Source organism: Mugil cephalus, chromosome 1 (genome assembly GCF_022458985.1).
Source record: "Mugil cephalus isolate CIBA_MC_2020 chromosome 1, CIBA_Mcephalus_1.1, whole genome shotgun sequence".
Taxonomy (NCBI): Eukaryota; Metazoa; Chordata; class Actinopteri; order Mugiliformes; family Mugilidae; genus Mugil; species Mugil cephalus.
Window position 1 is genome coordinate 1,313,259 of NC_061770.1, and position 27,043 is coordinate 1,340,301.

Sequence of the window (27,043 nt, forward strand, 5' to 3'; positions counted from 1 at the left end):
GTCACTTTCAGAATATGTTAATAAAAAAGTAAAACACATGTCCCACTGTGCTACATATATCCTGACAAGACACACACAATAACTACTCAATCTGCAACTACTGCTGTACTAATCTATCTACTACTTTACAACATATGGCGACACAGAACACAAAATTATTTTCAGAACAAAAGATACAGATACAGATCTACAAGTGTAAACTGTGTAACTATACAGTATTTTGATATAGACTGTACCTATAAACTACATATTTACATGACGCAGGATAACTGTAAGTACTCAGTAATCAAAATAATAATGGAAAACTTTTTAAAACAATAATATACTTTATTTAGCACAATTTATTCCCTGAAAAATATCAAAATCAATAAATCTTAAATGGTATGAGCAGCGTGTTGTCTAGTATACAGTACCTTGCCGACCAAAATAAATGCTTTGTGGTCTGTAATGGGCCCAGGGACCAGTATTTGGGGATCCAGGCAAACATGTCTCTCCGTTATTGCACTGTTTAGCTGGCATTATTAAAACATAATAACTCTAAAATATGTGATTTATAACACCGTTAAGTTTAGGGTAAGAATATGCGTTTTTAATATTACTCCTCTCTCAATTGATATTCCCCACTGCAAGCCGCAGCACTCCCCATTTGGGGTGAGTCTGCCTCCGCCGCATGTAACGCGGGGGGCTGAACGGAAGCGGAGCCTCAGTCAGTCAGTCAGTCAGTCTGTCTGCTGGCACAGGAGGAGGCTGCGGCTACTTCTCCCTCTCTTTATTTCTCGCGCATATCTCACTCTCCTTCCTCTCCAGAACAGTTCACCAGGATTATTTTATATATGTAAAAAAGAAACAAAAAGAAAAGAAAACTAAAATCGTTTTCGACGTGCACTGCACCCGATGTGAAAAAAGAAAGAAGGGGAAAGAAGAGCAGATAAAAACAGAAGAGAAATGGGAGCGTTCCGGGTGCTGCTGGGGAGTTTACATTACATTGGACTCTGCCTGCAACTTAGTGTCTGCACGAGGCAAGCTGGACACGGCGAGATAGAGAACCACATCTCTGGGAACGGTAGGTGTGAGATCCCGCTTTGCACTCTTTTGTGAGGGCACTTCAAAAGGTCTGTGGAGAGGATGGCATAGGTGATGCCATCTGCTGAGGATGCTGAGGAATTAAACAAAGAGCAGCGTGCAGGCTTGAGAGGCTGATGATGATGATATGCGCGCAAATATGTGTTTTATGGGACTGTGTTAAATACGTGCTTGTGGTCGCTGCTGTTATACAAACAACAGAGCAAATGAACAAAATGTGTGTAATGAATACATTAACATGCCATTCAGTCGGGCAACAGGGTTTGTCATTTAAATTTGGATTATTTCAAGTCTGAAGGGCTGAGATTTCTTCTGGATGCTAAACAGCTCATGACTGATAGGATTTAGTTTTCTGTCAGATCTGGAGCTGCTCTTCTTCCTCCCCTCTCCTGATCAGCATGTCATTCATCCAGCGGGGGCAGAGCTGATGTCAGCCAATACATGTTAATATTCTCACGTTGTATCCTGGTGAAATGTGTTAATGAACATCCTCCGGCCCAGATCGGCCCCCTTCTCTGTCTCCAGCAGTTTCCCTAAATGGCCTCCAGAGTTTACACTTGGTTACGTCATATAGCCCAACACAAAGACCGTGTCACAGCTCTCTAGTTTTGGTCCTGGAAACTTTCTGCTCAGCCTGCCAATCTCCACAGGTGTTGTGCTGACGGGCCTGACAGATGCGCTGGCAGCTCTGAGTTTGTGTCAGTTGGAAAGTGGAGAGGGCAAAGCGAACTTTTCTTGCACTGATAAATGTCTTCCATCATGAAGAGCTCCATGTGTGCTCAATCGAGGCTCCCTCAAACAGCACCCAGGACTGAAATTCTCGCTAAATAAACTACACAATCAAATTCTGTTTCTAAAAATACAAATGAATGATATAATATTTCAACACACGGTCAAAACATATATGAGATTATCATAATCTTTGCTGTAGGGTATGATAGGATAGCATCTCCTCCCACGCTGAGGGATTACAACCCAAGAAGAGGGAGTTCATTACGCTCATATATGCAGCACTACATTAGAGCAGAACTGAGAAAAAGTACTCATTTTAATTTAAAAATGAAAGGTAAAACTATCCACCTAACATCAGTTGCAAGGTCACAAATTAACGAGTTAACCTAAAGGTCTCCTGGCACTGACTGTTTACTTCATGTTTATTTCCTTGTTTATCTCTCAACCAGAGAGCAAGCGTAACCTCTTCATCACAAAATTTGCGCAGTTGTAATAGAAATGGCTTCATGTTTTATTGAGGACGCATCTGGAGATACTCAGCACAGTCAGGTATCCCAGAATGCCTAATAGAATGCCTGACAATTTATACAGGCATCATCAAGTATTCTGATTACAGAATGATCACACTACATTTTTCCGTCTGTACTTCGGGGTCAAACATGTGAAGTCCGAACTACTAACTATAAGTCCAAAATTCACGTTTGCCATTGAGAAATGGAGATTCTTGATTTTTCCACAGTTGTCCACATGGTTGATGAACTTTAACCCCCATCTAACGAATGCGGTGATCGCTTTTGGTCTGGTATTCACATACACCTGACATTGTCTGCTCAGCAGTTCAATCCCGGTTGAAGTCTGAATTCATGGCACAGGTTCTTTATCTTGCACCAGCAGGGGTTTTAAGATGCTGAAAGCTTTGTAGTCTCCACAGGGACTTCCACCTGTGTTGCATGCATGGTCCTTATTTTTTTAGCAGTGTCCATCCTCATCTCAAGTCAAGGGTTGATACTCATTACAGATACCAACCATTACGTCTTTTCTATTTGCGTTGTGGTATGTTACATAACTTCTCTGTATCTCGGGTTTAAATATTTAGTATTTCTCATTTTGTTTCCATGTGGTTCAATATGAATCACACCTCACGGCATGCTGGCGTACCCATAACATAAAGAATCTAAATCTGTTTTCAGGCTCAATAACGTGCTTGTGGGAAGAGATATTTTCGAGCAGTGGGTGTGTGGGATTTTTATGGAAATGAGCCGTGTGCAGAGACACTTGTTTTTGTTTTGTCCTGAGGGTAGAATGAGAGAAAAAGAAGAAAAATGGGAGGGTAACAAGAGATTTAAAACTCTGCAGATGCAAGAGCAGAACTAGATTTATGTAGTGTAATTCCTAATTGAAATACTAAACGGCCTTGCAATGTAATAATTAGTAAAGCATGGTGCGTAATACTGCAGAGTTAAGTCTAATGGGATTTTCAGATGGATTGCTAGTATAATGATGTGCAGGGTGGGTGTGATGAGAGCACAAACCAACCTGAACTCGCTTAACACCTTCATATTTGCAGAATAAATTTTGGCATTTTTTAGACTGACATCCATAGTTATGAGGTGCATGGACTGCACCACAGTGACTCATAGCAAATAAATGGCGTGAGGGCAGGGTCAACTGAAGGAAATTGAGAGGCCCTCTCTTTCTTTTCTCAGACTGTACTGTAATTTAGGCTTGTATTGGTGGTTTCCGAGCCCCTGGTGGTCATACTTCACACTGGCACACCTTCACTGGCACTGAACCAGCCACAGAACAGGGCAGACATAAGAAAAGGAAATAAAAGTGTTTGGAAATCTGTCCTCGATTTTCACAATGTTCAATTTGCCATTTGGCCAGACGCTGTTTTAGTCATTGATGCTTTTCATTTAGGTCCTAATTAGGAGCGAGCGAGGCGATTATTCCAGCCAATCAATTGCCTTAATTAATCAGTGAAGGGGAAATGAGTTGTTGGGACAATGGAATAGCTAAAACTTTCCAAAGAAAAAACTGTTCCATTTTAACAATTGCAGAGCTTTCCATGGGAGCTTTCATTATTGTTTCTTTACCAACAGTCTAAACTCAAACACGTTACATTTAATGTAAGAAGAAAGAAGTGAAAGAAGTAGATGTGGCTGTCCCGAACACAGGTATTGGTTTGTTAATGGTCATTTTGAATTTTGACAGTTTTGCCATCTTCAGTAACATGCATCAATTTAGTGAAAGGATAGAGCACAGTGAGAACACAGGAACACACTATGTTGATTCATATCACATGTGTTTTTTTTTTTTACTCTAAATGTGAACATTATCCACTAAATAAAAATCCTACAGTATTGAAGAAGATTTGAAACAAATGACTCAAACCATAAACTGTTAATTCAGGAAATAAATCAAGGGCGAGGTTGGGACATTTTTTTATCCACATCTATGCAATAGTACTGTTTGTGTCTGTTTGAGGTCTCTCCGGGTAGTCCTGCTTCCTCCCACCATCCAAAGACGCAGCCCCCCAGAAGACAATTAAATTTATTGCATTACATCAATTCATTTGAAAGAATGCAGGTTTCAAGCACTGCACATCATTCAGTCGTGGACTGACTCCAAAGTGTATTTTACAAAAATGTTTCAGGTCTCTCACTAATTTACACATTGATGGTCATTTCTAACTTACCTGTGGGTGAAGTTCTAATAGGTCTATAGCTGTCTGCCTGGGCACCACCCAACAACCTCGGCTCCACTCATGTTTTTCCCCATTCCAAATTGTTTGTCAAAAGTGTTCAATAGTTCATCCGTCTTAATATACAGTCAGTCTACGACATTTGCCCCAGACCTTTTCAGATCTAGTGGCTTCACTCACCTCTGTAACACGCTGTTTGATCTTCACCCTCTTTTGACCTCCACACACCAGAGAAACTGGTGCCATTCTGGAAATAACTCACCATTCAGTGAAGACAGAATCGTTTATGACTGCTGCACCACCTTAAACGGCTTCATTCATGGCTGCTCCTCCACACTATGACAGTATTCAAAAGAATATAGTGGATGGATGGATGAGAATAAATCCAGGTCTGGCACAGATGCAGCCACAGCCCTATTTACAACAATGTCTTTACCAATTTAAATGCACTTTTCTAATGAAGGTGTTGTGTGAATCAACGAGCTAGGGGGATTAAAAAGTAAACTCGATTACTGAGGCAGTGACATCACACTACTTAGACCATTAAAAATTTAACAGTGGCCAATGCAGTATCCCTGGCAAATATTCAGCAGCAGCTTGCTGGGTTTACTGGTGTCTTCTTTGGAATCAGACACCAAATGTCCCTGTCTGCTCCCTGCCTCCAGCTCAGTCACAATTCACATGTGAAAATGATGGGGTCCATCCATCATCACTGAGTACAGAACAACAGCTGTCATGAAAGGGTCAGTCAGGTGCTCTGATTTACTGTTGCAAATAGAGAAAAGACTGGTAACTGGGTCAGCTACTGTGGGCCCAGTTCCAAGTAGTGCTGAACAAACCTTGTGCATAGGCCTTTTCTGAAATAACAACAGGAACAGCCGTTTCATTTCATCAGAGAGATTTTTTTAACAATATTCAGTTAAATGAAGGAAAGGTACTGCAGCAAAGAAGAGCAAGGGTATTCACAAGTCATTGTAAGTCTACTAGAGTGAATATATATATATATATATATATATACATATGAACAAGTTATGCAAAAACAGTCGCTGTTCTGTTCTCTATTATAATACCAGTGTCACAGAATAAATATTGTATACGTTATAGCTAAATCTGGCATGGACAGATTTTCAAAGTACACTAAAACTATTTCTGGCAGAATTCAGTCGGATTCAGGTCTGTCAGATGTTCCTATAGTTTAAATATAATAATGAAGTATTGATAAAATGCGCAAACCTTTTGTATTTCCAGCCCCCAGCCCAATTTCCAAATTACATCTTTACTACATGTGGGTGGAGAGAAGATGTTTAGCTGAACATGGTAATGGTTGGAGACACAGTCAGAGCTTTGTAGGCAGAATTGAGGATGTCACTGTAATCTTCTGTCACTATGATGAAACCACCACATACAAATGGTAACTATCATAGATGAGATGTCCTCCAAGTCATTTTACAGAAATAACAACTAACAAATATTGTACATCACTGATTGATCTGGGCAATATTTGAAAAGACCAAACATGTCATGATCCTGGACATTAAATCTAAGTATTTCCTGCTTTTCTCTTCAGCAGTTTGCAAGTTTCTTGATCAAATAAGAACTAATTTTTGTTCAGTATAATTGTGTGTACACTGTGTTGAGCTTCATGTTCTGACACATGCTGTAGAGTGAATGTCTTTCAGGTGTGTTCTCTCTGTCTGTCTCCCACTGTTACTAACCCCTCTGCTCAGAAAGACACGTAAAAATAGAGGAAGAAGGGAAGTGTCGGAGAAAACAGCAAGGATGAGAGAGAGGAGAGGGACAGGCTGACAGTTTTAAAGCCTGTTGGCTCAGCGGTAGGCAGAGCCAATGTATTTAGGTCCTGACCTCAGTATATACTCCTCACTGAGAAGACAAGTGCTGGAGGGTGGCCTGGGATAAACTACACAAAGGAGGGAAATTACTGCTATAGCTGCACCTTCCCTCCACATAACACAGTTGGGCTTTATCAGGACTTAAAGATCATTCTTTTACATGTCTCCTGGCTGTGTCTATATATCCTTTCATGAGCAAAGTGCACTCAATGCAATGATCTGTGACATTTTCACATTAATACGCATTTATTAATACGCAGTTCTCCGTAGTTCACTGATGTGACTCAATCTACTGTACATCTCCATGATTGATGTTCAGTTTCAAGCATTGCCACCATAAAATAGATATTAAATACTCTGGAAAATAAAATAAAAGGTGTTGTGGACTCATACGTATGTAGAAGATGCATCTGTGGCAACTGTAGTTGATTCTGTTGCATGTCCCAAAGCAAACCTGCACTTAATCCAAACTTTACAAATATTTTTTTTAAAACTGGCCCCGTAGTTACTGTCTTTGCATAGTTACATACATAGTGCATAGATACTCTTTGTCTTTGTATAGTTGGTAATCCAGACTTCCAAATAACTTTTTAGTATTGTTGTACAAGAATCTGAAAGAAGACTTTTAGTTCTTGTTGTATGTGCTCTAAATATTTATTGCACCATGTTGGAGAAAACCCGTTCAGAGTTGCTTTAAGCTCATTCATCTTTGTGTCCTTAGCCACATAGCCAAGAATGATCTTTTGTCTTTGTTTTACAGCTGTTGTAAACACAAACCAAACCTTAACAAAGGTGACTGAACACCTGTCTGTCTAGAAGTGCTTTAGAGAACTGAGAACAGATTACTGCTGTATTGTCCCTAATGCTGGTGGAGGCAGAGCTGTGATTTAGTATTTGCTGCGAAAGCGTGAATGTTGAGTCATACATCACCATTTAGAAAGATCTTTTAGTTTGTTAGTTAAACCTATCCAACTCCGGTGGGGGGTTTTGTGATAAGACCCAGTGCACTTTTAGTTTCTTTACTGTCATATATTTATTTTATTATTGAAGATGGCTTCACTGTTAGGTATAAAATAAAATGAAATTCTATAACAAATGTTTTGGAGGTAGGTATTTTTCAATGCTCTGCAGAGCTGTCAAGGAAGAAAGGGAAAGTAGTTTATCGACAAAAAAAAAAAAGAATTGAAATTGAAAAACTCAAATGGGACTCAAATGAGCTGATACTCATAATTAAATGGTTGGGAATGGATTAAGATAAGATTAATTGAAATAAATCAAATTTTTCAAAACGAGAATAAATTATTGGTCAAAGATGGACCTCACTGACCGACTGTATTAGATTTATAACTAACCTGTACAGGCATGTGGTGGCACTTCAGGTGCTCGTTGCTTGAGTATATGGACTCAGACATTCTGTGTCCTCCATCATTCTTACCTCCTCCTTCTTTCCCCACCTGTCACTGCTTGTTCTGTTGTGCGTAACAAACTCTGAATGCTCTCCTCTTCCCCCTTGATCACAACGCTCTCTTCAAAATCAGCACAAACAAGCTGCGGGGTCAGGCAGCAGTCAAGGACTCTCCCTCTGTCTGTCTCAACAAGTGCCGTCTGCCGCGCTCGTCCTTCGCTCTCTTGTGGCGCACTTCACTGGTTTGTGTATACGTTGGTGTGTGTGTGGGGACACACTTTAGAGGAGAAATGATTGTGGACCGCTTTGAGCTTGGTGATCCAAAGCTGCACTTTCTCTGAGGCTCTCCTCTACGACTGAAACTCATCTTCGGGACCCATCACCCAACCCACGTGTGTGTGTGTGTGTGTGTGTGTGTGTGTGTGTGTGTGTGTGTGTGTGTGTGTGTGTGTGTGTGTGTGTGTGTGTGTGAGCCTGTGTGGACTTTGTGTGACAGATGATAAAGGGAGCTTTGAGACAGATGATCCAAACCCTCTGCTTGTGTGTGCATGTGTGTCTTTATATCAGTGTACACAGAGAGTTGTGTGTCTGTTCTCCAAAAGATGGAGAGGGGGATAGAGTATTTCCTCCATTGCACTCAGTATGATGATGTTGGGGGAAGTGCTTAGCTGTGAAGACTTATCTGAGAGAGTGTTGCTCATCTTCCATTAGACACATTATTGCCAACGTTGTCATCAATGTGGAAAGACACACACACAAAGACACAAAGTGAGAGAGAGAGAGAGATGCACACTTCTCCTGGGGAGGTACTTGGCAGGATTCATCTGTTGGCAGTCTCACTGAAGGAGGAAAGAGGAGGAAGAAGAAAGGCGAAGGGGGGAACGTGATGTGTCCATAGTCCAAGATCAGTCATTTGCAGGCTGAAAGAGCTCCTCAGCCTCCACATAATTTAGTGAAGGATCATTGTTCCTTGCACAGTCTCTCTGAATTCTGTTAGATTTCAACTGTATCTTTAAGTAATATGTTGGTTTGATGTTGATTAGTCATGGCTCAGAAAATAGAACTGATTATAGTCTTTGAGGTTATTGCTATATGAAGGATATAAAGAAATCCTTTGACTATACAAAACAAAAAATGAAAAGCCAGTATTGTATATTTGTTACACTGTAAAATAATGTGCCACACACTGCAATAAAGTAAAAATAAAATAAAAGCTGCCCTAGTGCTTTAAAATTCACAAAGTATGGTGTCTTATCTTAGTTTTTCTAATTATGCTAGGCTTAAACTCTCAACAAGAATGAAAATTTTCCATTTGCCAAATTATTTATTTATCTCTTGCATAAACCTAAAGGATACTGTACACCAAAAATAATTAATTTACCCAAAAAATGCAACTTTGCTAGATGATTTTGATTTGAGACATTAGCTAGTTAGTAATATAAGTAGAAATTGAAATTTTACGATAATATTATTTCAATGATTAGCAGTTTGACAGAAAATCTGTTAATGATTTGACAAAAATGCCAAATATTGCAATCCTTCCAATTTCCCATATGAAGAAATGTAGTGCTATTATGTTTCATATTACTGTAATTTAATTAACACTGGTTTTTGGACAGTTAGACAAAAATAGCACTCTGGAAACAGATTTCATTAAATGGAGAAAAAAAGTAATTGCAATGCTAACTACTGTATGCTCAATATCTGCAATAAATTGGACAACAGACTACAGCTACATCTGTCGTGCAACCAAGCAGTGCCAACCACACTGAGAAAATACATTTACTGGTATGCAACTCTGCCACACCAAGCTGAGCGTAATGGTATTTGTGTGTCTTTCTGTGTGTGTGTGTTTCATTTTACACTGCCCACAGGTATCAAGCTGTCCAACTCAGCAGCCGTCAGTAAATACCATGCAGGGTCTCAAAGATAACCAAGAGCCCATTAGTTGGACATGAAAGGCAGAATATGTGAATCAGTGGCAGGCTAAAGGAGGGAACGAGCATGATTGGCTTCAAGCAAAGCACGCCTGTCAGTGTGTGTGTTAGCCCCAAACAATATTTTGAGCAAGTACTTGTGTATGCTGGTTAATTTGGCCCACGTTTTGGTAATTGGAAAACCAATCACTGGCTGAAGACTCATTTACAGACTACAATCACACAATGCACACATCTTGCCTTTGTCCGTATACCTTCCCTCCTGCTGTGTTGGAGAGGGGCTCTCCACAGCAGTGTAATTAGGCCTGGTCACTGCAGAAACGCAGTAATGGATAACCCTGTCTGAAATGGCCAGGGGCAGCACACATAATTGAGCTTGCTGTGTCTATGCGTGTACTGTTGTGTGTATGTGCTTCCCCGGGAGGGCCTACAAAAATGCCATTTCTTGCTTCTTGCTTTATTTTGTTTCAACTTTCTGGATTAGGAATGCAGTAGTACTTAATGAATGTGGAAGAATGTTGAACTTCTGTGCCTTTATTGCTACTATTAGCACTACAAGACTGTGTCATTATCAGACATTTGCTATAAAAGACTTAAATATATTTGGTTTTCAGGTAGTGAAGCAAGTTAAAATGTTGTTACCATCCCATGTCCAGCATTTTTATGTCTATACTGACATACCGCATTGCAGCATAAAAAGAGAAGGAGAGTTCTGTCTGTGATGTTGCATAAATGTGTGTTTGGAAGTGAGTGGGTCTTTGTGTCATTAAAAAAAAAAATAAAAAAAATCAATCAATAATCTCATCTCGTCTTCCATACCCCTTAATCCTGCACTAGGGTCATGGGGGTTGCTGGAGCCTATCCCGGCTGGCATCGGGCGAGAGGCGGGGTACACCATGGACAGGCTGCCAGCCTATCGCAGGGCTTCGTCTTGTTAAATCAAATAACATATTGAATGATTCTCCCTGATTTTGTACACTCTCTTTTAAAATTCAACCAGTTATCCCGGGTATACTGGCCCACCTCAAGAATATAAGATAAAGCTCTGTGGGTTGAAGCTCACTGGTGGGCCTGACAGAGCTAAAAGTGGGAAAGAGGCATCTTACATACTAATACATGACCAACTATGGTTCATACAAATTAGGTAACCTCTCTGTGCTACTCTTGAAACAGTACTTCAGAAATATTCAAAATGTAAAAGCTCGCCTCAAAATCTGCCACATGAAAGGCAGCGTGAGAAGCAAACATATTAAACCAATCTTCAAAGTCAGTCTCTCCCATATGCTTGAAGTCATGGGATGCTGCCTGCTGATTATGTGATGGGTTGATTTCAAAGGACTGACACAGGGCCATAACACCACTGCATAAAGAACAGCGGGGTGTAGTTTCTTCAGAGCGCGGGGTCCTTAAGAGACTGTTGCCATGGTGAGGAATCTGTAAGTTAGGAGAGAGGATGGGTGTGTGAAATTATTAAAGTAACCTATAATTTAGACTTAATGAATCACATATGCAAAGGCGTCTACAATCTGCATTGTGGAAAGAGGCAGACAAAGCAGACTTTTCATTTCCAGCCAGTGACTGTTAAGATTCATTGGCACTGTTGCTAGCAGTTTTTATTGGCTATTGGTTGCTACCCGACCATTTTTAGTTCACACATTTTCAATAGAAATTCCTGTAAAAGATGGGAATCAATATGAGTTCTGTAGTTTATGTGTTGTGCTACAGAAAAGAGTGAAACGTCTGAAAAGGCTAATGATGTGTGGACCTTTACTGACTAAGTGAGCTGTTTAGGGCTCCGGGATCACAAATGTATGTGTTTTTACATTAAAATGTTGCCATGTAAATATGTTTCTAGTGGACTTTCCAGGCTCTGGTTACCTGGGTAACCTTCCTGATTCCAAGTGAAACACGAATACTATGGAAATATTTCCAGTGTGTGGACAGAGCTTGCTCTTCCTGCTGTCTCCGCTCTATAAGTGAATAGAAAATATCATATAAGATTCCATATGTGTCTATCTGATAATCCAAGCCCTCTATCAGCAAAGTGAATTTTGCAGTACAACAATATTTCTTGTGGTAAACATTTGGTGTTACATCATATAGTCCACTACAATGGTTTGTAAACAATGTGACGTTTTTTGATGGGCGGGGCTTAACTGGATGCAACACATCTCAAACACTACAGCCTGTAAACGGCAGTTAGCATATTTCAATGAACTGTTTTGACAAGAATGAGCAAAATGCATATTTTAGAGAATACACTAAAACACTCGCTTACCTCTGAGGATTATTTAAAAAACCATACAAATTATTAGATGGCTATAACATGTCTTGAATGGACATGTGCAAGATTTGCAATAGAAGTAACATAGCAAATGCAACTTCTGCTTGGACACCCGTGAGTGGTTAGCATTAGCATTACCAATGCTAATGCAGGTAGTATTAACATGTATCAAAAATCCCCAAAATAAGCATTAACTTAACATAGTTTCAGTCAGGATTTAGTCTAACCCATAACGTTATCCAGACTGATACATTACATATTCATCTTATCTGATATGAAGTGTGAGCGTTGTTGATTGTCTCACTCAGTCGTTTCTTTTAATTGCCAAAGCCGAACCAAAGTTGTCTACGACTGGCAGCGGTTGGTATGTGATAAAACTTCAAGCTAGTGTTTTTGATATTTTGGCCCCCAAAAGTACAGCAAGACGACAGTTTCATGGTTGAAAGTCACAGTGTTCGCCTCGAGCTTCTCTCTGTTTTGCCTCCAGTTAACATCGCAGTGACATCATGACGTCACAGTGACATAGGTCATGAAGGGTCTATGTTAATCATTAGTATCAATTGGTCCAACTGGTTGTTGTCTCAATCACATAGCTTTACATTTACACTGACATTAACTTGGTACCTGCCCAATTCAAGATGCTTCAAGATTTATTTGCATAACATCAATACAATTTGATTTACAGGTATACAGGGCCTCTATAGGACTATGCCATTTAACCCCACAAATAATGAGCAGCAAAGTAGCTTAATGCTAAAGGGAGACATTTCACAGTAGAGACAGGCTGAGGAAAGGCTGCAGATGAAGTTGTTCAGAACTATGCTTAACTGTCTGTAGATTTCTGTAAGTAGAGAGGAACATTTCGGCCAGAAAGGATGCTGCTTGATATTGGAGCTGCATCGCCCCAAACATGACACATGATGAGAACGTGCTGAATATCCAGTTCAATTGCTACTAGAGAGATGCTTTAACCATTAAGCTGCTCAGTGCTGAAGCCATTACCCCAGCCAGGGGATTAATGAAGAGAACGTGTTGCATATCAAATGACCTTTAGACTGGAGGGAGGCTTTGCTATAGATGATGGTTCTCAGTAGCACATATAGGCTCCCAAGATAGCTTCTCTTGTTTTCACTGCAATTTTTCTGCAGTGGCCATTTTGCCTCATTTACAGGACAGTTTCAAGATTTTCAAAATGTTGAACTATATTCACAAATTATGATGTCTTTTCTTATATATATATATATAATAAACGCCACGAAAATAGGTCATGAAATCTAATTGGCGCCCCGTTACTGCATCTTCCCACAGCTGTAGTTTCTATTGACTGTTTCCAACCTGTGGATCAATTACACAAATATTTTAAGGGAAATAAACCTTAAAATATTTGAATCATCTTTTATCCCTACCCATTAACAGTCTGCAACTATGTTTATGTCAGTGTGATTATATGAAAGCTATTTCAGATGCTCCCACAGTTTACTAAAACAGGACCAAAGACAATGACTCTAAAATGACTTTGTGATGCATTGATACGTCAGCTCATCTGACTCATGATGGTACTCACAAATGTATGCATTGTGTAAGACTCATAGAGGCGTGTGTGTATATATAGAAAAACATGTTTTCTTGAGGTGGTGTATTTGGTATTTAAAGCCAGGTGATGATCATTGAAAAGTGGTGATATGATTTGTGTCTTCGTATGAGCAGAGGTGTGGAGCAGTGTGCTGTCTGTAGAAAGTATGCGGACTGATCATTGTTGTTTCTACAGTGTGCCCAGTCCTGATATATTGTTGACTAGAAATTGGTGACTCATTTAATATCTTACCATATGACTGCTGGAATTTTGTAACCTGACTTTGATGATGTGATATTGATGCACCATTCCCAGATCCTTCTAGGTGCTGTGGTGGGTACAGTAACAGGTGGAAATGATGGCAAAATGCAGTAAAATATGAGCCAAGCTGTAAAACATCCACTTTCAAGCTTGTGGTGGCTTTTCTCTATATCACACTGCCTCTTATAGTGGACAGGGTCACTGAACTGCAGACGCACCTCTAAAACATCTTGTCCATGTTGACCTAAGACCCAGGGATGCAAATGAAAGCATCGAATTAAGATTCCTTGATGAATGTACTCTTTGCTTATACAAGGTTCAGTTAATAGAACAAATTAATGGAACAGAGCAGGTTATCATTTGTGGAATATAAAAGGCCTGATGTGACTTTATTAGGGGAAGTTATCGGCATATTAATGCATCTTGTTATGAATAATTCCTGATCCATGGTAAAGTGGAATGAATAAAAATATTTAATTATTTGAAATGTTAAGGTCAAATTCAAACAATCCCATGTTACTCAAGAATTGAATACTTTAATGTCTAATTAGATTTTAAACAGATTTGAGCAGCTAATGTAAAAATGTCTTTTTTACTTGATCAAATGTTATTGTACTTGTAACGGTGAGCCCCTCATAAGCCACAGTGTCTCTCTGTTGTCCTGAGCTGTGCAATATGTCAAGCTCATTAGCTCAGCCAAATTGTCGTTCCAGGAAGACAAACAGTGCAAATGAAATCTCCAAATGAAGCTTAGCATCGTTGCTGCAAATAGATTACAACTGAGGAGTTGTATTCCCAACGTCGGCTCTGATTAGCGCCGTGAAGACGCCCCTCATTCTGTTTTTAGAGAGAGATGTTTCAGTGTGACAGCTCGGTGTCTCGGAGGAGGCGTGATGTGTTGTGTCCCTATTAGATGTGACACTTTCGCGCCTGTTATTCTTTTTTAATCTGCTGTGTTAAAGTCATGCTCTCTCTTAGTTTTTTTTTGTCTTTTTTCCTCTGTCTTTTTTTCATGTCTTTCACTCTCCTCCTTTCACTATTCCCTTTCCACCTTTCTGCACACCTTAATGTGGCAGCCTGACGAGAAGATGAAAATATCTAATAGCAATGTAGGCAGCGCAAACATTCTCCCATTACTGGCAATATGTGTTTTCCACCTCCGATTAATTGAATGTGATTTACATTAACATCCTAGGCAAGTTTTGAAAGTAGGCCAGGTGCCACTTTTTCCACTTCAGCTACTTGTACTGCTGTCAAGGGACCTAAGGTGCTTTTTTAGTCAGTTATTTTTTCTTAATGCAGTGTAATGAGAAGCTTTAAGGATGATGCTCCCCTCCTCCTGGTTTGTATAACGAGTTTATCCAGTACATGTGGTTTAAAAAAATTGTGTTAATCTAAATGTATTATTAGGTCACTAATATTTATAGTGAGTCAGAATCCTCTGAATCCTCAGATTGAGCTATTTCACATAGAAATGGAAAGCAGTATTATTTATGTTCAGCTTTGCTATCAGGACACTGATATACACTGCAATAAATTACAGCGCTGACCAGCCTCATGTTTCATTCACACAGTCACAGACAGTCCTCTGTCCACCCACCTCAGTATATCACCTTGATTTTTTTTATTAGCTAACATGACACAGAGAACCAGCAGCTCCCTTTCCTTTTTGCTTAGACAGCTTTCTGATGAACAAAAAGAAACTTCAACAATCCAATCCCAAATTGCGTGTGTGTGCAGTGAAGTTTCCATTTTCCAAGAATGATAAAGCAGTGCAAACAGACAAAAAAACTACAACTACTGCAGCCTCTTCTTCAATTTGAATAGGACTATGTCTGGGTATCCAGCAAGTAACAGGTGTCAGACTGCAGAGATGTGATCTGGGAGGTTGTTGCTGCGGTGCTGTTGTTGCTGATCACAGAATATGATACAGCGATCTTTTTAGTAAAATCTTTTCAGCATGCAGGTTGCTAGCTCAGAGGTTGTTGTTGCTGTTTACTGTAAAATAGAAAAATCGTGATAACAGAAGAATTTTTTTAAGGTGGCTAGCAAGGTGATCGGGGTTGTCATCACTCTAAGTTCTCTGTCCTGTTCACAGGAACTTTTATCTGATTCATTAAGCATGGCCTCCATACTCAGTGCGGTGTTCATCAGAGCCGATGTTGGTAATACAACTCCTCAGTTGTAAACTATTTGCAGCAACGACGCGAAGCTTCATTTGGAGATTTCATTTGCACAGTTTTTCTTCCTGGAACGACAATTTGGCTGAGCTAATGAGCTTGACATATTGTACAGCTCACGACAACAGAGAGATACCACAGCTTACAAGCACAATGACATTTGATCTAGTAAGAAGAACCTGGGTTTGCCTGCATTTAACCTTTCTTTCGAACATTTCTAATAATAAAACATTTGTAATAAACATTTATATGTTTCTACCAAAACATTATTCATAATAAGCAGCAATAGTATGCCACTTAGCTGTTACTTCTTCAAAGATCATGTCTGGCCATTCATATTGAACAAATGCTAACCCGCTCTGTTTCTTTAACTGGTCCCATTAACTGAACTTTGTCCAGGCAACAGGTACAATTTGAACCTTATCAAGGAATCTCAACTTAGTCTCTTGTTTTGACGCTTTCATTCACATCCCTGGGTCTTAGGTCAACGTGGACAAAATGTTCTAGAGGTGCATCTGCAGCTGACTGACAGACCTTAGCTACCATAGAGGGCAGTGTTATATGGATGAAAGTTACCACATGCTTAAACGTGGACCTTCTTCCACCCACCATGATCTTGGTAAACAAAGGTTACAAAAGACAATCAGTTAAATGGTACAATTTTAAGACTGAAAAGAAGACTGAGGCTGAACCAGGATATTATTCCATTCCGATAGATGTTTCCACTGGATCTGATGTTAAAAAAAAAAAAAAAAAAGATAAGTCTTAGCTGCAGTATCTCCAAACTTTATTCAGCAATGCAGTTGACAACTTCAGACTGCAGGCCTGTTTTATTTAGTTCCACCACATCGAAACTATGAATCTCAATAAACCTCCACTTTTGTAATGGTAGGAATCTTTTTATTTACTGTACTGTAGTTCAGCAACAGTAGTTAGCGATCTAACATATCAAACCATTCAGCTTTCAGCATTTGTCACGAATTAGTCACGATAAGAAGTAGATATACATCAATTAACTGTTGTCCCTGTTGAAATCATATCATGCACTGAAAGCCTCCAAGCCGACAAAGAAACGAGCACAAGTGCCCCTTTTCTCAATATTTAGCATCAGTCTTGATCTTCTTTGTGATTTTGATCGGATCAGTCTGTGTGGTTTGTTTAATCTGCTCCTGTTTAAAGAAGAAAAAAAAACAAGAACAAAACATAGTTATTTCAGTTTTTATTGCTATATTTAAAATGATGAAAAAGAAAAAAGAACAACTTGATGGCACTTTTATAATATCCATATGGTTGTAAAAACACATTTCTGTTTTTGCCTTCATGACTAAAATGCAGATCTGGAGCTTAGCTGCCTTGTTGTTGCTTGCTGCAATAAGTCATTTTTTCTTTTTAACCTTCACTTCTTAAGAGTTGCTGCGTCACTCACAAATACATATGGCATTTCTTTCTTGCATATTGGGTGCTATAATGTGGAGAGGAAGAGGAGGAAAAAGGAATGGTATTTAGAAAGGGCTGATTTGCTTCCAGTATAATGAGCATAAGATGCAGGGCTGGATAGGCCTACGCCCAAATTAGTCCTAACTTCTGTTTGGGCAACAATAATTGGCTTAAGTTGAAGATCCACAAACTTTCCAGACTCACAGCCTCAGCATCATTGTGCTGAATCTGTTTCTTTCACATGATAAAAATGTTTGATACCATCATATCACACAAAAGTATTTCGAAATTGGCCAACTTCATACTGAGAACACGGAGATGAATCAACTTGTTTAAATGTTTTTCTTTCTGGTTTTAAAAAAGTTCAAACAACAGTTATTTTCGTGTTGCATTTAAACTAAACTTAGAGGAACTGTTGTAACAAAATAATATAAGTCTTAGCTGCAGTATCTACAAACTTTAATCCTGCAGCTGATAGTTTCAGACTGATACTCAGTTTTACTTTTTTTCTCCATTCTCTTACAATGGTAAGGATCTTTTAATTTACTGTACTTCACTAATGGTAGTTAGGTCTCTAACATAGAAAACCTCCCAGCCTCTGCATTTGAGTTTAAATTAACAGTGAAAGAACAGTTGTACATCCTCACCCAGTATGTGTATATTTATCCAAATCTGTTGACTTTCCTTGGTGTCAATTGGAGACATTTAGAAATGAATCAGTCATCCAAATCCCTGGTTTTTTCGAACAACTAATGTGCTAATCCCTGCGTTATGATTAACCTCACACGTTAAATCCTCCTTTGTTTATAGACAAACAAAACTGCCTGTTTTATTCAGCCTTTGTGGGCGTCAGACACAGACATTAATCTGGTGTGGTTTCAGTCAAACTGAATAATTCATTAATCATTCTCCATACCAGAAAAAGTGGTAAAGCCTAATCTTGACTAAAATCGAGGTCACAGTCATTAAATGCCCCTCTGATTATAGAAATTAAAACTTTTACTCTGGTTGCAGGTCTAAATATTTCCTTCTTGGACAACACAGACATTTTCTGCGATATTAAGCTGGATACAGTTGAAATAAATAAATAAAAAAAAAACCTCAACATACTGTACTACTGTAGGTCACAAAAAACCCCTGAGATTTTAAACCCTCTTTTCTTTACAGACAAAATGTATCATTGTTCAGTTCCTCCTTTACTGCTGTCATCAGCCAGAAATATTCACATCCTCATGTCTCGTCAAAAAAAGCCTGACAAAAAAGCCTGACAAAAAAAACTTGTTATTAATTGTTAGTAACTGAGAGTGGTTTGAGTGAATGCAGATTGATTTTTATGATTTCCCACTGAGTGACAGAATACTATATTTCTCTGCACATTATTCAAGGCAAAGTAAGAGCAATCAAGCTGGATACATTATTATCAAAACTGCTGATGGATCCAAATATTCACTGTTTCAGGTCAGTGCAAACTTATGAAGTGGTTTCTGCAAACATGGCGTGTTTTTCCTAAAACGTTTTTGCCCGGTCTGCCATGTTATGTAACTCCCAACAGGTTAGAATGCATCTGGACTGAGTTGACTTGTGTACATGTGTACATTTAATGTATATTGTATATCAAAGGCTGATAAAACAGTGCACTCTGAAGCTTAAAGATAAACACACAACTCTGTGAATTTTTGCCTGGTTAGGATTGATATCGTGTTTTGAGATGATAAGTACGCTTCCAGAATACAGGTTGCAAAATCACTGTGCCTCCCCAGGATTTCAAACATGGCTGATTTCTTCTTCCACCTCCATCTTGGGCAGTATAAAGTTCCCTCCATCCTCTCTGTGTCTCTATGTTTGATTACATTTGTTCTGTGATGAAGCTAAGCAGCAGTCTGTCCTGTAATCTGTGTAATTCATCAATGTCAGCCTTAATAGAGGCAGAGAGCAAAAGGAATGTAAGGGAACCCTGTGGGTAAACCTCTTGTGACTGGCTGTACATCTGCTAATGTGTGTGTCTGTGTCTGTGTGTGTGCAAATCGAACCTCCTCTGCTCTGCCTCATGTGATGAAGCCCATTTTGTGTCACACCTGTGTGCAGGCATACGTAGCTTCGCCGTTTAGTGAGTTACAGAAAGCCAGTGTAAGAGTGTGTTTCTCTGCGTGGAATGGAGTATGTGCTTTGTGCAACCAACAAGCCAGTTCACTCATTTATCTGTGCTGTCAGCTCGCCCCATGAGAGCCTCGCTAGCACAACTGTAACCTGCAGGGACGAAGAGGATGAGGAGGAAGAAGAAAAGAGGAGGAGGTAGAGGGAAAGAAGGAGGAGGTGATTTGGGTGGAAGGGAATTTCAACACTCCCTGCCAGACACTGCGAGGCTTGGTTCCAGCTGTCCTGTCTACCAACACGCCACCATCCCCAGCTCCACCCTCTCCTCCCCCTTTCCCTGTTGCTGCCTGTATGCCTGCAGCACTGGACACAAAGGCTCTCCCAGCTCTGGCTTTAACAGCATGGAGATAATGGGAGTCTTCTTTTTTCTTGCTCTTTGCAAACTGCTCCTGATAACTTCAAACAGTGTGCTTTGAGTCAAGGCAAACAAAGCGTCAATCATTCACCATTCCGAAGCAAGCATCTGTTTCACACTCACAAATGCTCTTTGTAATCTGCTGAATATAGGTGTATTTAAATTGTAACTTTTGTTTGTGAAAAGCTGCTTCAGTTTCAGCTCTAAACATTTTATTCAGGAAGAACACACAAAGATAAGATAAAGATGGAAATTTACGTAAAAAATGTTTTATTTTTTATTTCTTTGTTAAGTCAATATTATAAAGTGTTTTATCCTGGAACCAATGCATCATTTCCTCTATCTCCATACAATCAAGTGTATTTATGGGCTATGATTTTCTAATGCTTTATATTTCAGTAGTGATTAGTGTGATCAAAGGAGCTGGCCAGGTTTTATTTGTATTGTACTCAGGCTATCAGAAGAAAGAACTGGAGTGTGAGGGGCCTGCGCTTATTCTATCTGCCTGTTTCCTGACTGTGCAGGTGTAAAAGTGCTGGACTGTGGCCAAGTTGGCACCATTGACATAGCTGTCTGTAACTTGCTCCATTTGGTGGCTGCACTAAACCAGACTGTGATCGATGAGCAGAGAACGGACTCGATGATTGCTGCGTAGAGCTGGATGAGCAGCTCATGTGGCAGGTGAAGGACATTTTCTGCAGGGCCTTTGTGATAATGCATTCAGTCAATGACGGTCAGGCTGATGGTTGCCATGGCTGCAGGTTCGCAGAAGTAATGCCAAGCATCAGTTGTATTTTGTGTTAGTTGCTAATTAGCAAATGTTAACATGCTAAACTAAGAGGGTGAACACGGTAAACATTCTACCTGCTAAAAATCTGCATGTTGTCATTGATAATCAGCGTCTTGATGCTTTTCTCTACAGCCACTAGCATGTCAGTTAACGCTGTAAATGCCAAGTACATACATTTGTCACATTTCTTATTAGAGGTACACTATTTCAACCTGGTAATTTTCTCACTTCTTTATTTTCTTTATCCATCATTTATTTATTTATGGATTTACACAAATCTGCATGTTCAACAAAGCCCGCTTTCCATTGACTATTAGAATGTTGCAATTTGCTTTGATTTGTGGTACAGTTAGGTGCATATATATTTGGATTCTGAAGCTTAGTTTTTGTAACTGTCAAGTTAGAATTGTACATATTTTAAAGTGTAAAATAAGTGGTGTTAACGTGTAGACTTTCAGCTTTAATCTGAGGGTATTCACAAAAGGAAAGGCGTAGGAATTTCAGCATTTTTTATACACAGCCCCTTATTTTAGGGTCTCAAAACTTGAATATGGCAAGATAACAAAACAGTGTCCAAACACACAATATATGGACCTAAGTCTGACTTAAGTTTGCTTTCAGTATTTACTCTGCTCTGCATTCAAATGCAAGGATTCTTACACATTTAACCCAGGTAAATTAAGTGACAATGAATAAAAATTAAATAAACACTGCTAATAAAATAATCATTAAGCCCTTGAACACTTCTCAATGACATTAGAATTATATGGACAGGTAAAATACTCAAGAAAATCTAAAAGAATAATTAAGAGGTTTAGAAGCAATGTATGGCTCATTCTGTGTTGAATCATCATGTCAGAAATAAAGGTTTATTTTAGGTGGCAGACTGACAACATCTTTATGGGTTAATAGAGAAAAGTTGGTGTATTTCTTCTAGACATGGATTGTGTAATTTACAAAATGTCTCATCTGCCCCTGGCCCTCCCTACACAGCTGTCAATGTGGGTCTTTGCTTGGGCAGGAGAGGCCAATAAAGGCTGAAACCACTGTGCACTACTGTGCTCTACTTGTAGTTTTTATCCACTTTAGTTCCCAGGTCTACTGTAACTCTGGATGTTTTTTTAGTTAGTGCATGTTACTTTTGAAAGAAATCCTCACATTTTCACATTTGAACAACCTTGTCGAAGCGTGAATCATTATCTGTATCTGCACATACCACTGTCTTTTACAAATGTCTGAAAGTGTTGCACACTGTATTGAAACATCTTAATTTTACCTTATTGGAAGATGTTTGCTTTGAAGACATAATGCGTTTGAATTAGTATAAATGTCTTGTTAAAGCACACCAGTTGAGTAGTAAACTTAAACCTCTGGGATTGGTTTCCTTAAGCCATCTTTCCTCCCCCCACAAGCCACCATCCCTCTGATCTGACTCAGGCCCAGCAGGGAAAACTTACCTTTAGCTGTAAAGCTCGGGTGCTGGGTTTTAGCTTGTGCAGCTGTCGACTCCTATCTTTCTGCCTGTGTCGGGGCTGGAGAGGATACTCCAGGGTGCATTAGAGAGGGTAGGGAGATTAGATACAGAGTGCTGATATCACCCGTCTCACTCCCTCTCTGCTACCGCTGCCTGGCCCAAGAGAATAGACCATTGGAGGCAGCTTTTAAGGAGGCAGAGAAAGAGAGATGCTCCCTGTTGTGATTTCTGCAGGCCACTTCTTTCATTTTGCCTCTGCTTATTCCTCTGACTCCATTGTCTCCTCTGCTTTCTTCTTTGAAGCTAGTCCTCCTGCCATGGCTGCATTGCTGCAGAGAATGAGCATGCTGCATACAAAGGAGAAGACAATGTTGTGTCTTACTTTATGAGTAAAATGGAAAAAAAAAAAAAAGTGTTACTTGGCTGCTTAGTATTCTGAGCACCGAGTATGTTGTTGTTGTATTGTTGAAAACATTTCTGCGTCTCTACGCTTTGCACAGCACTTTTCTGTGTCTGTTGGGAGCTGCTAAAGATTCACCTTGGAGATGGCTTTATTGATTGCTCTGTCTCTCGGGGTGAGCTACACACACATCAGATTCATTGACTGATTGTGGGCGAGGTGTTTTAATTGCTGTGTTTTTGTACGCTTTAATGGTGGAAACAGAGAAATTGAGCCTTTGGGGAGAAGCAGACGTGTCAGGAGAAATACTGAAGCATACACAGCAAAGGATGCAGACATGCACACAGTTTAGTTACGTACATTAGGAACCGATTTTAATGATAAACAGCAGGGATAACAGTATTGTGAATTAAGAAGGAGCCAATGAATTTCATCAGTTTTAACATGGTGTTGTGAGTTATTTTTATTGACACTTTGATGCTCAGGGAGCTTAGTTCCATATTTGTTTTGAGCAGAATGTGCAATTACTCAGTTAGTGTCTTCGTCCACTGCTGCATGGCTTGTCATGAAATAATGTAAGGACATTAATGGTTCTGAGAGAATGAATCCTATTCACATTGATGTTAGCGTTTTTGTTTTTACTGTGAAAACTATGAATGAGCTTCATGGATGCCATGTACTCTGGTTGGAGAGGAGGATAGATCATATGAGAGCGCACTTGAACCAAAGTCTCCATTACCTGATTTGAGGTTATTGTTGCATTTTCTTCATTGATTTTGTTTTGGTAATTTAGAGTTGCTAGTTTCCTTGCTGTACTGGCATAGAGTGAAGTACGGTAAATAAATATTAGTGGGGTGTTGAATGCTGCTTGTAGTAGTTGTATTATTGTTATAGGAGAATAGAATTTAATAGAGGATAACAGGGCCCAAAAATGGTTTTACAGGAGAAAACTGACTTGTCGACCTCAAGGAATGCTGTAATAAAGATGAATGTGTTTTGTTAAAAAAAACTCATGAGCCCTACATGCATCGTCAATTTCTACCCTCTATTTTTGTTTCTGATTAGATGGGTGTCACAAGATTCTCCTTGTGAATAGTTCTTTTTTGGTTATAAGGTTAGTTAAAGATCCTCTCAAACTGACAACCATACATATTTAAAGTTGAGGTTTTTTCAACCAATCAATAACTTTTTATGCAGTTGATAGCTCTATGTAAATCTAGTTAGAGAATGTTATGGGGCACATTTAGTTACTTAACAAAAGCTTGTATCATGACTAAACGAAAGGCCAAATATAAATAACTTTAGTACCTGTTAAGGTACTCTTTATGCAAGCCACATGCTGTTTTCAAACCCATATGAACACCAGGGAACGGCTCATAAACACAGTGGCATTTACACATGGCTGTTTAAACCTTCATATCATCCATCACTGTTTTATGGCTAGTTAGCTCAGCTCCTGCTGTACTGACCACACACACACTCCACAGGGCATTTTCACAGAGCCTTGTAAAAGACATTACACACTTCACTGTGATGTATCCTTGTACATAATTCTTGAACTAAGGTTAGTTGGTGTGGATATTGACACATTATATTTTTGAGGATATGTTTTATCACTGTAAACAAGAAATATGCTGGTTGTATTTCACCACTAAGAAACAAACTAAATCTGACACAGAATTTGTAGCCAAACTAAATTCTTTTCAGAATCAGAGTCTGGTAACACATCTGGATTTCATTATGGGGTTTGTTTCAATCCATACAGAAAAAAAATAGCTCTGCATGAAACTGTCCTACAACCAATCAGAGCCAATCATTTTGTTGTAAAATGCTAAGATGATGTATAACTACAATAATGCTTTTTTGTCCATCGTTGCGTAAATACCCGCCCAAATGATTTGATTAGCCAGATCTTTATTGGAGCATAAGCAGTTCCCAACAGAGTGAACCCAGACCGACGTTCAGCCACAAAAATATATTTGTGGGTGGGGAAGTTTGCTTCCAGGCTATAGCTTTCCTGTTTTTAAATAGAATGTGCCCCTGGTCCTCTAAGACTTGTCACTCAACAGTTTCCTTCATCACATGGAAAGCCATGTTAAGACCATAATAAACCGTGTTAGTATAGGCAGAAAGGAGATTTGCTTTTCCACAAGTGTTGTAGATTTTGTGAAGGTGGCTTTAGAGAGGACAAACACTTCTTTTCTGTGTTGCATCTATCAGTTCCCCAGTCCCCAAACTGTTTTACATTTATTATACCGTGGAAACACTTCAATTCATCCCCTTCTGTTGTTTGGACTACTGATGAAAGTTATGAAATATTGTAGACTTATGAATAGGCAATAGGCACAGCAAATTCCCATTTTGCCTTTCTGTGTTGAATTCATATGTGGTTTCTCATTAGTGAATCTTCACAAAAGTCCAAACATGTTCAAAGAGACAAAACAGTCTTGTGAATTCTGCTTGCTCAGACTGGATTGTCTTTGGGTTTTGCTGGAGCTTAAGGCTGGCGGCAGGTTCTCTGTATAACTGATGGCAGCTGTTTACCACAGAACTGTTTAGAAGCTCATTATTAGAGCGTGAAGCTTGTTATGAGGCCATGTGAGAGACTCGTTACTCGCTAATTATTTCTGAGAAGCTGCCTGGCAAGTCTGGATGGAATAAAAAAGAGAGAGAAGCAGAGAGATTGAAGGTCTCTTAGCTTGGGGGATGGGTGAGCTGTTGCAGAGAAAGAGGGTTCAGTCTTGCTGTGTGGCTTAACCCACTGGGAGTTCCATTTCCCAGTGTGTTTAAATATGTGTTCAGTTTTTGTCTCTGTGGTCCATTACTGAGCAAAAACGGTGCACCACAAAACCTCAGAATAGATTAATTTAACATGTAAAATAGATAGATAGATCTTATTGGTTTATTTTTGTCTGTCATAAGCTTTCCAAGGGAGCATGTTTGACTTTCTTTTTCCCACCATGATTTTGCATGCAGCACCTTAGTCAGGCTCAGGTACAGCCAACTGGAAGCAGATGGGTTACAATGAGGAAAAGTATCATGGGAGGAAGGTTTAACACATATGTAGTCATGCATAAAAAGACCCACACTGAACACAGCACTGGATTATGATAAGCTAATTATTTACACAGCATGTGTGTAGGAATGATTCAGTTTCAGTTTTTGATCCATCAGCGATTACCACTGTAAATAGATTAGTAGAAAATAACTAAATTGCTGGTTGCTGGTGATATTTTGTACGCTGTGTTTAAATATCACACACTACATGGCAGCACTCATGAACCAGGAGGAACTTGGAGGAAGCTGTGTGTTATTGTACTGAGAGTGTCTCTATTTCAAGACTGTTGATGCTGTAACCTCTGGCTGTCTCGATAATGTTAGCTCTCTAAATGTCACTTTGTCCTGTGTCTCAGTATCCAGATACTATTACTACCTTTTGCTCTTACTTTTATATTCCACTTCGCACTTCCTCATATTTTCTCATATTCCATTTTTTTCGTACATATATTTCTTTTTATTTTATCTTTATTTACTTTTTATTTTGCTGGTAGAGTTGTTTAAAGAGGCTGGTTATTCTCCACAATATATGTACAGTTCATACCAGTGTTTGTGTATGTATGCAAGACCAATGTATCTAATGGGCATTGGCAAAGTTAATTTATCTTTTCTCTTTCAGTATTGCCAGCAATTTAGCAATAATTTAATAAACCTATTGCAGATTTAAACTGTCACAACAGCAGACAATATGGTAGGGATAAAAATACAACAAACAGAAATACAAAAGATAAAGAGATTAATAGGCCATCTGTATTGACAGATTTACAGATTGTACTGTTGGTGGGCGTGTATGTATGCATTGTGGGTACTGAAGTGACCACAATCAATTATTGTGGATATTTTTACCCCATTATCAACCATCGTTGCTGGCTCCTAGAGTTGATCGTTTATAACTGACTTGAAGGTGGCCGTGCTTCTCACTCTTCCAGGCGCCTCACTGCCTGCAAGTCTTTTTATGCATAGCACAGAACACAAGACAGAAATAGCCTCAACTCAAGTGTTGAATTTCTTATTGTTCCAAAGGCTCTGAGCCAGACAAGTGATGCAGCCCTACCGAGCAAAATCAGACCTCTGCAGGAGAAACCAGATCCATGTGGCTTTATCATCCTAATGGAAAGCGATTGAGGGCTGATATATCACCAACTAGATCTGCTGCTGATGGAAAAGATTCATGTTAACCAATCAACAAATTATTCAGGCAATACCAAACTGATTAAACTAAACTAAAGGTTTAATCCCCACAGTGTCCCTACAGCCATCAGTCTGTACAACACCACTGTTTAAATGTTAAAATGCTCTCTTGTAAAATGTAAACTTGTCCGGCCAACTGTACATAGTTTTGAACCACCACCACTCAGCTCTTTTGC

The 27,043-nt window shown here is 39.3% G+C and overlaps 1 protein-coding gene across 1 annotated transcript in view; it reads left to right on the forward strand.

Annotated features, from left to right (window-relative positions):
• The first annotated feature begins 704 nt into the window (after positions 1-704).
• LOC125000152 (V-set and transmembrane domain-containing protein 2-like protein) overlaps positions 705-27,043 on the forward strand; it is a 43,308-nt gene continuing 16,969 nt past the window's right edge. Inside the window, exon 1 of the mRNA XM_047575578.1 lies at positions 705-1,063. Within this exon, the coding sequence (XP_047431534.1) occupies positions 946-1,063 (118 nt within the window). The 5' untranslated portion in view covers positions 705-945. The remainder of the gene's footprint in view (positions 1,064-27,043) is intronic.